We start from the raw sequence: 9,792 nt of genomic DNA on the forward strand, positions 1-9,792 counted from the left end.
AACTATTGTTTTGAAGAGTTTAAAATGAATCGAAAGTTTTACATTTAACAAAAGTCAGTCAGATGAGTAATATACAAGTAGAAGGATTTGTAAATCTAAATTTTGAGTTGAAAATTGTGTATTAATATCTTATATGATTTACTGATACTGAATCTCTCGATATCTCCTCTCATGAAAAATCTTACAAGTGAAGATCTTCTCTCGTGAAAAATCTTACAAGTGAATATCTTCTCTCGTGAAAAATCTTACAAGTGAATAGTAGATTTATATAAAAGATGAGAAGAGAAGGAAGGTGGTGATATATGAAGTATAATGATACTATGACTCTCATTTTTTACTCTTATCTTTTACTTTCTGATATAATTTAGTGTGAGTCATTGATTAATATACCATTATCTTTTTCTTTGAAAGAATTAATGACTTATACTAAACCACTAAACCACCTCAGGAAATAAAATATAAGAGTTTAAAAATGAAATTCATAATATAATTTTCCATATATGAATGAAGATAATAAGCGTTAATAAAGTAGAAAAAAAATGATAAAATTAAGAAATAAAAGAGATATGAAAACGTATTGAAAGGTACATGACATGCAGAAAGTGAGAGTGAAGACAAGAGGGAAAGAATTTAACATAGAGCCGATTTTACAGACGGCCAGAAACATCCATGTTTGAGCCGGCTATCCCCATCTTTGCCAGCACAATCTATTCTAACCCATCCTTTACCCCATTCCTTTATAAATAAACCCTCTTCATCACTTCAATCACTACTTATATATATTTCATATTCATACATTTCTATATATACATATATATAAACTTTTTTTTTTTCTAATTAACCATTAATATCATCAACATCTATATCTCATTCTTCTTTTCCTCTCGCATGGTGCAATCTTTTCCATGGCCAAAAGATCACACTCACAGCTTCGAACCCAGAAAAACAATAATGCAACCAACATTGCCAACAATCTTAATGCGACAAACACTGTCCCCACCAAGGTCAAACGAACAAGGAGAAGTGTCCCCAGAGACTCCCCTCCTCAACGCAGCTCCATATACCGAGGAGTCACAAGGTTAATACATCTTCTTCAATTCCAATAATTTTACGTATCATTAGCTAATTCCATTTAATGGGTGTTCGTTCATCTTCAGGCACCGATGGACTGGTCGATACGAAGCTCATTTATGGGACAAGCATTGCTGGAATGAATCACAGAACAAAAAAGGACGACAAGGTTTCATGCTCTTTAAATACTTACATGTGTATATGTGCAGTTTTAATGTTTGATGAAGTTCGCTAATGTTTTTAATGTAATTTACTTCCATGTGGTGTTCACAATCTTGTGGGGGTTCTTGACATACGTAACTATCTCAGTTTACCTTGGTACGTGTATTAGATTATATTAAAAAAGAATTAATCAGCATGTTCAGTTACATGGATATTAAGCAATTGGTTCTGTAATTCAGGTGCTTATGACAATGAAGTCGCAGCAGCACATGCTTATGATCTAGCTGCACTTAAATACTGGGGTCAAGATACCATTCTTAATTTTCCGGTACTTAATAATATTCTAACTAATCTATGTTCTGTGGTTTTTCATATTACATATATGTATGCATCGTGCGTGTGGATTAATTTAGAACAAAACACACTAAATTTGTGTTTTAATCGCAGTTATCAAACTATCTGAACGAACTGAAAGAAATGGGAGGTCAATCACGAGAGGAGTATATTGGATCTCTGAGGAGGTAAAAACATGAGATTTTGCAGAAAAAACTATTCCTTATATATGCAGATCAAGAACTTATTCAATATTAAACTGCAGGAAAAGCAGTGGTTTCTCTCGAGGGATTTCTAAATACAGAGGGGTTGCAAGGTATATTTATATCTATATTATGCATCAAAGACAACCATTTTGTATTTGGAGATCAACCATGCATCAGTGGTAATGATCATCTTAATTATAGTTAATTAATCATATTTTCGTGATTTTTCTCATGATTAGACATCATCACAATGGAAGGTGGGAGGCTCGGATTGGCAAAGTTTTTGGCAATAAATATCTTTATCTGGGAACTTACGGTACGTTCATCACCCAAAATACTTCTAGCCAGCAATGAAATAAGAAGAAAATGAAATACTATAATATCATTAGTACGTAATTAATACACGAAAATGTGCTTTGGATCTTTACGTAACTAACGCTTTGTTTGTTCTTTAGTATCTTCTATTATATAAAGTTTAACCTTAGCAATTATCATTACAAATAATATTTAACGTCTGACTTCTCAAAGATGAAGTTTTTATTTTCATTTCGTGAATTAATAAAACAAGTGCCATAAAATTATCACCATTTGAAACTTAAATGAAAGAACTTTCAGAGTGAGTTTTGTGAACCAAAACCATTGAATGAATCTGTTTGGTTTGATCCATCACATTCAATTCGGTTATTATTTAATTAGCCTATTCCCATGGCATGGGTTTGCATGGGTCATGTATGGCGAATTTATCAGCAGTATTCAATGGGGGCAGGCAGAAAAGCCACCAACTCTTAACTGATTTGTTAACTTAACCTTTTTCTGCTACGCACTATACAATAACATGTCATTATCATTAATAAACAAAGTTTAAAAAATTGATGATTTGATATCAATCATTATAAAAATCTCAAATCTGTCATCTTTAATTTATGTATATAATTATCACAGCTACCCAAGAAGAAGCTGCTACGGCCTATGACCTCGCAGCTATAGAATACCGTGGACTCAACGCTGTCACCAATTTCGATCTCAGCCGTTACATTAAGTGGCTTAACCCTAATAATAACAACAATAATGAGCAGATTAGCATTAATCTCAGTGACATGAATAACAATAATTGCAGCAGCAGCAGCAACTTCACCCCAAACCCTGATCAAGAACATGAGCAAAAACTAAGCTTCCTCCACAACCAGGATTCACTGAATAGTACTGTTGTAGAAGAAGCCACGTCGGTGCCACATCAGCCCCGTGCAGCGGGTGCCACGTCAGCGTTGGAGCTTCTGCTTCAGTCGTCGAAGTTCAAGGAAATGATGGAGATGACATCGGTGGCCAATATGTCGACACAGATGGAGTCTGAGTTGCCACAGTGTGCGTTTCCCGATCACATTCAAACGTACTTTGAGTATGAAGATTCCGACAGATACGAGGAAGTGGATGATCTCATGTTCAAGTTCAACGAGTTCAGCTCCATTGTGCCGTTTTATCACTGCGACGAGTTCCAGAGTTGAAGTGAGGTTTGCATAATCAATGCATGCAGAGAAGAAAAATTATATGTTTGTTTATTTATTTAATTGGTTGATTATATGTGTTAAAGACCACTCTGGAATCTTCTTCACTCAAGTTTAAGGTTTTCGAAGAGGGTCACCATTCACAAAAATATTATAATAAGTGGACTTATTTTCAATCTGTGAATATTAATTGCTTTGGAAATGGATCTGAATTGAACCATGTTTGTGATAACTCTATATTCCACTAGTCAATAATTTTTTTTTATAATAATACTAACATTTAATTCAGTTTAATGAGTTATTGGCAAATACTTAAATATATAATAACAGTTTAGTTTATTTTATTTTTTAAAGAAAATTAGGAGGGCTAAATCTTCATTAATCAATGTATTTCTATACTTCTCAACATATTTAAGGCTCTAGAATGCAAGCAAACCATATACTTTTAATCACATAAAATCTTATTAACAAATTGAATCTTTGGATTTATTCCATATTGACTCTCTTAATAAAAGAGTTAAATTTACATTATGTATACAAGGGTTGATTATTCTAAATAAAAGAAAGCTTTTATTTGTGGTCAAGTTCTTGGATTTTAAAATGCAGAAATTTCTTGCAGTTGAATGACTAAAATGAAATTATATATGTACACTTTTGGCTTGTACTTCAAGTGAGTTTGAATAAGCTTTGTTTAATCGTTTGTGTTATAGCTTTTTAAGAGTTTACACAATTACGAAAACTGATGAGCCAATTTGCAATGTTTGGCCGTTGAAAGAGATGTGGAAGGACATTCTTTGAAACTACTGAAGGACAAAAACCTGTTTTCATAAAATTTGAGGTACAAAAGTTTGATGTTACTAATGAATATGCATCTAACTCTGGTACATGTGTTTTCTTCTGGGTTAAGGACCGAATTCAACTGCTCCATCAAGTACTTACAACTTATCCTTTCACACGCTAATGTTTACCAAGATTAAACCAACAATCACGAAGAAAAAGGATGGTGTCAACCATTTCAGGCTAAAATTGAAAACTCCAAAAAAAAAAAAAACTGTACTGAAGATTTTTTTTTGTCACAGATCCCTAAAAACAGCATCCAAATGCAATTTTATTTTGGCATGTAATAGTGTTACCATCTCCATATGGAGAGTGTAAGAGCAGTGCTTGTTCTGACTGGAACAGCTGGCATATCTGATGATTGCATTCAATTATAGCACCTTTGCTCAGAGCAACCGATGGGGTAAAAATATTGAGCTCATAAATTTTGTGGCTCTGCTGGTTTTTCTGTTTCATAAACATGATGTTGAATGAATAGAGAGAAATGAATTTACCTAGAATTCATTTGTCTGGGACAACCTTTGCAGTGGCTGCAGCTGACCCAGGGAACATCACATCCAATGCCATTCTGCACATAAATTTCACTGGAATACCCAATTGCACCCTTGTAAGTAAACCCCAAAATAAGCCTTGGTTTCAAAACTAAAGCAAAAAACAGAAGATTCAGTGCCTAAAAAAAACCTAACTTTGAGCTTTAAGAAAAACAAACTACTCTGTTATTTGTTCGGAGGAAAAGAGATGACATACACACATATCTCTTGAATATGAAACATCAGTAACACTCTATAACAACTATTGATGAATGATGAGAATGATAGCTAAAACCATCGCTTTCGAGAATTTGAATTCTTCGTTGAATTTTGTTCTGCTATTTTTTTTATCTCTTCATAATATACATATTACTACTAATTATAATGTATTTTTAATATTCAGTAAAAGACAACGTCAAAATAATCGATAAAGAATCTGGATTCGGCTTTCATGTCACCATTAAAATTAATGTATGACCTGTTCTAATATATCTAGCAAGCACCAATCTACAGTATCATGTACAGCGCCCCATCAATAATTTTATAATCCTCTCGTTTCTTTGAATTAAAATGAAAAAAAGGGCAAATAAAAGTGGAGGGATAAAATAACGGAAACACAAGAAAACCAGTGATCGAAGATACAAATCACACACACATATAGGTGATAGCCCTTCTATAGAAACATGATTTGTTCCACTAAATATTTTTTATTTAACTTCTAATTTAAATTACCAAAGTTCCAGAGCCATTAAATACTCATTTTAAGAAATATATATATTCCATTTAAGAATGGTATCACACATTTTATCAAACACCCCATCAACTTTATTTATTACTTTTTTTAAATTATTCGATTTTCATTTTTATTAGGGATAGCAATCCATCTTGTACGAGCAGATCAGTGTCTATTCACTACTTATTCTATTAAGAAAATCTATCTCATTGGTCGTCTTCTTATATTGTTGATGATCCGTGAAAAAGTATTTGAGGTTTTTTCATTTTTTATACTTACGAGAATTCTATATATATTTGTGGATATTTTTATATTTTATTTCTTAAAACTTTAAATAAAATTATTTAAAAGTAAAAATTTAAAATATAAACTTAGATAATAAAATTTAATTTTAAGTACAATTCGAATCAAATAACTCGATAAAATATTATAAATTTACTTTTTTTCTAAAATAAAATTTAATAAATTACATTAAAATATATAATTTAAAAAAAAGACTACTATTTTACAAATTAATTTCAATTTTAATTATTTATATAAAAATAAAAATATATGAAGTAAATTTTTTTAAGTAATTCCTTTGTGATTGATTTTTTCACAAATAATTTTATTTTAAATACTTAAAATAAAAAAATACTCAAATAAAATTCATGGGTAATATTAATACTTATTACACACATTAAAAATGTTCATTTAGTATATATCACAAATTTTACACATAAATATTAGCAAGTACAAATTTTTTTTATCATCTTTAATTCTAAATGTAAAAATAAGAATGTTGATCGGATTGGTTATTGGGAATCATGTAAAACAAGTTTTTTTATTTTTATTTTCTGGATCGAGAAGAAAGAGAAAGAACATAATTTTTGTACGTATTTTCACATGGGTACTATAATTTCTTTCTTTCACTTACTTTTTCAATATACTTAATTTAACTCCAACAAATTATAATATTGTTGACATCTACAAAGTTAAAATTTTCATGACATTTATATACTCTTTTTAATAATAGAATATAATGGCTTTAACACACATATATATATATATATATATATATATATATATAATTCAAATTTTTGCTAACGATCTCCCATTGATCACAAATAAAAATATATCCTTATAAATATGTTAGACTTTATAAGTTCAAAATTTTTATTATATACTTAAATATATTCAAAAAATCTTGTATATTGATTATGAACCAAAATAGCTTTAATTGCATTAATCCCAAATGAATTTGACAATAATAATTAATGTTCACATGACCAAATGATATGGACTCATCTTAAGATGTGAAACATGAAATGTTAGTGAAAATGTCGTGTACACTTCTACTTCCAACTAGTCATTACTTTAACTCAATGAGATCAATATAATAACTTTAGTATAAGAAGTGTTAATCATTTGAAAATATTATTTTGCTCACTTAATTTATATTTTTGTGATTAATATATTAACTTTTTATGTTTTGGTTTGAAACCGTGTTGGATAAAAATTGTTATGATGACCTACATGGATGGTAGTGACAATAATGTTTAGTTGCCTAAAAAAAGAGAAAATAACATTAAAGTATGATAATATTGTTATTTAATATATTTCTATAAAATTAATAAAAAGCACTTGTAATCTCACATGGTTAACAATGATATTATTTTATATAAATCTCATATTTTCCTAACACTTAAAATAAAATAAACAAGATAATTAAGTAAGATGATAAAACTAAATAATAATCACTTTATTAAGTTAAAAATAATAAACAATAAAACTTGGTTAAAAGATGTAGAAATTTAATCAAACTTTTAAATGTTAAAGGATGAAATATATATTTAAAAATTTAGTGGCTAATATTGCATGTCGATAAAACTAGTACATGAAAAAAGTGAATAGAAGTTTATGGAGAATCTTAATTAGAATCCTAATTTAGTTTCATTATTTTTATATAATTAATTTTATTAATTAAAATAATATAAATATTTATAATAGTTTTTATAAAAACAAAAATATCTTTTAAAATTTTTAAGCAAATAATTCTCTGATACAAAATTAACATTTTGAAAATTCAATAAAAACTCATATTAATACTTTAATTATTATCTTTTTTTAAACTTTTTATATGTTTAATATTATTTTTTATTGATTTTTTTGTTAATTTAAATGTTTTTATGTTTAATTATATTTTAATTTTTTAACAACATTAAAATATAATTATTTTATTATTTAATTATTTTTTAAATTTTAAATTTTATCTATGAATATTAAATAAAATATTAACACAAGTATACAATATTTTTAGATATTTTTTTTTTAAATAAAATAAAACTGCATTAAATCAAATTTTATTTAAAATCACAATTAATCATACACTTTTGTGAAATTTAATGGGTACTAATTATTTTTAACCTAGTACCCTTAGTTAATTTTAGCACCATCCTAAATTTATTTATTTATTTATTTATATGTTTGCTAAGGTCTTAAATGTAAGTGCATAGAAGGGATAACAAGTGCTGGAGTGGAGATCTATTTCCCCTTAAGAAAGCTCCTACATATCATCTTCCAGCATTCTTGGTCTGGCTCAGCAGACTCAAGCTGACACTTCAAATCTTCTGCTAATCCTTTCTATCATAACCATAACAAGCCTCCACTCATACATTCGAACACCAAAAACAATAACAAAACTGTGAAATGAATATGGTACTTAAATGTTACCTCAATGACATCCATGTCGCGAAGGCGATCAATGAGATTAAACAGTATATCTGTGGTGTACTCAGGATGACCCTGAATTCCAAGAATGTGGTCTGCAATTGCAAACATTTCCACTCTAGTTTTCTCTGAAGATGCAATCACTTCTGCACCCACAGGAACCTCATAAACCTCATCTTGGTGCACCTCTATGATCGAAAGGAATGATGACATTTCATGATGATCAAGGTACCTATAACATCCACCTACATCTTTCATCAAATTCACTTCTCTATACCCAATATCCCACCCTGTCTTCGATTTCCCTACCCTTCCACCCAAAGCCCTGCACAGTACCTATAACATCAACATCATTCACAAAATTACAACTCTCAACTATGCTTGTTAAGATAATTATTACAAAATGAACAAACTCTCAAAGTTTCTAATTTGATGACCCTTTACTCAGAAACTAAGGTCCAAATAAGCATTAACACATATACCTGGTGGCCAAAGCAAATGCCAAGGACCTTCTTCTCCATGCCAACAATGATTTGCAAAATGAAACAAAGTTTAAGGATCCAGTAATCGTTTCCATAAGCATCACTAGGGCTACCAGTGATCACAAACCCATCATATTTATGCAGATCATTGAATTCGGGAAAATCCCCCTCATACACTCTGAACAAATCCCACACATCTCCCTCTTCCCCAAAGGCTTGTACATAGACGTTGTAGTAGCCACCGTACACTTTCTCTACATAGTCAGAATCTTGCACTGCTTGCAGCATAGCATATCTTCTACTTCCACAATCAATTGCCATTTTTTTCAGGCTTGAAAAAAATGAGTTGTGGTTGTTAGAAAGAGAAATAGAGAAACCAAATTTTTGTGTGTTGGGTCGCTGAGCAAAAGGTCTTATATAGATGGTAATTCCCCAGTACATTATCTAAATAACTTGTTTTTTTTAGGATCTCTAAGAGCAGACATGTATATTCGTGAAACAATGTCGGAAGAAGTCTCATACTGTGGTTCCCACTTGTGGCCCATGCAAAACAGGGACAAAACCATAGCTCATTTTTTTTAAAGGTAGGTTGAACTTAATTCAGAAAGAAGGTGAATTGACGCATAACACATCAAACATAATATTATTAATTTTTATATATTTTTTTAATTTTTTTATTATAATTATTTATTATTTTTAATTATATAAAGTTAAAATTTAATATTTAAAATCAATATACTTTCATTCTAATACAATAAATATATAAAATAAATTTTAAAAAAAAATTATTCGTAAGTGGATCAATTTATTAATCCACCAACACTCTTACCTAAAATACAAAATACTTTTTATTTAAATGTTATGATATTTAAATTTAATCTAAATCTTTCAAGTACCTTTCTAATAATGCACACCATTAGACAAACATTCAAAATTTCTTATTTTTATAATTTTTTTCACCAATAGCATAAATCACATATATATAGTTTTTAATTCTCCAAAATTAAAAAATCATTGCTCATTAAAAAAAAAATCTAAAACCTACTTATTTGAAAGATAGTATTTGATATGAACAAACCACGTTTCAAACATCATGAAGTATAAGCTAATTAAGGATATACGTGAGATGTCATTAACGAGCATCCAATTCTTATTCTTTGCTAAATCCATCTCATCTATACGCAATGCTGACAGTATTTAGTAGCAAAGAATGAATAATTTAGTTAA

At 29.4% G+C, this 9,792-nt stretch overlaps 2 protein-coding genes across 2 annotated transcripts; one reads left to right on the top strand and one right to left on the bottom strand.

Annotated features, from left to right (window-relative positions):
* Positions 1-612: 612 nt before the first annotated feature.
* LOC114177374 (AP2-like ethylene-responsive transcription factor At1g16060) lies at positions 613-3,506 on the top strand. The gene is made up of 8 exons (XM_028062692.2): positions 613-1,078; positions 1,158-1,240; positions 1,381-1,389; positions 1,473-1,561; positions 1,681-1,754; positions 1,832-1,882; positions 2,012-2,088; positions 2,715-3,506. The coding sequence occupies exons 1-8, from the start codon at positions 906-908 to the stop codon at positions 3,272-3,274; spliced, it is 1,116 nt and encodes a 371-aa protein (XP_027918493.1). The 5' UTR covers positions 613-905; the 3' UTR covers positions 3,275-3,506.
* A 4,276-nt stretch (positions 3,507-7,782) lies between these two features.
* LOC114175230 (gamma-glutamyl peptidase 3-like) lies at positions 7,783-9,006 on the bottom strand. Its single transcript, XM_085670465.1, has 3 exons — positions 8,566-9,006; positions 8,087-8,419; positions 7,783-7,996 (listed from the first exon to the last, which is right to left on the bottom strand). The coding sequence occupies exons 1-3, from the start codon at positions 9,004-9,006 to the stop codon at positions 7,898-7,900; spliced, it is 873 nt and encodes a 290-aa protein (XP_085526591.1). The 3' UTR covers positions 7,783-7,897.
* Between the last annotated feature and the right edge of the window lie 786 nt (positions 9,007-9,792).

Source organism: Vigna unguiculata, chromosome 3, assembly GCF_037176805.1.
Source record: "Vigna unguiculata cultivar grain cowpea cultivar isolate G323 ecotype 2 chromosome 3, ASM3717680v1, whole genome shotgun sequence".
NCBI lineage: Eukaryota > Viridiplantae > Streptophyta > Magnoliopsida > Fabales > Fabaceae > Vigna > Vigna unguiculata.

What these genes read in the sequence shown, in the direction of transcription:
- LOC114177374 (XM_028062692.2), top strand. Translation starts at nt 906, where the DNA reads ATGGCCAAAAGATCACACTCACAGCTTCGAACCCAGAAAAACAATAAT. An exon ending in ATATACCGAGGAGTCACAAG is followed by an intron (nt 1,079 to 1,157) that starts GTTAATACATCT and finishes GTTCATCTTCAG; the next exon opens with GCACCGATGGACTGGTCGAT. An exon ending in TCTTTATCTGGGAACTTACG is followed by an intron (nt 2,089 to 2,714) that starts GTACGTTCATCA and finishes TAATTATCACAG; the next exon opens with CTACCCAAGAAGAAGCTGCT.
- LOC114175230 (XM_085670465.1), bottom strand. Translation starts at nt 9,006, where the DNA reads ATGTACTGGGGAATTACCATCTATATAAGACCTTTTGCTCAGCGACCC. An exon ending in GCATTTGCTTTGGCCACCAG is followed by an intron (nt 8,420 to 8,565) that starts GTATATGTGTTA and finishes TTGATGTTATAG; the next exon opens with GTACTGTGCAGGGCTTTGGG. An exon ending in GCGACATGGATGTCATTGAG is followed by an intron (nt 7,997 to 8,086) that starts GTAACATTTAAG and finishes TGGTTATGATAG; the next exon opens with AAAGGATTAGCAGAAGATTT.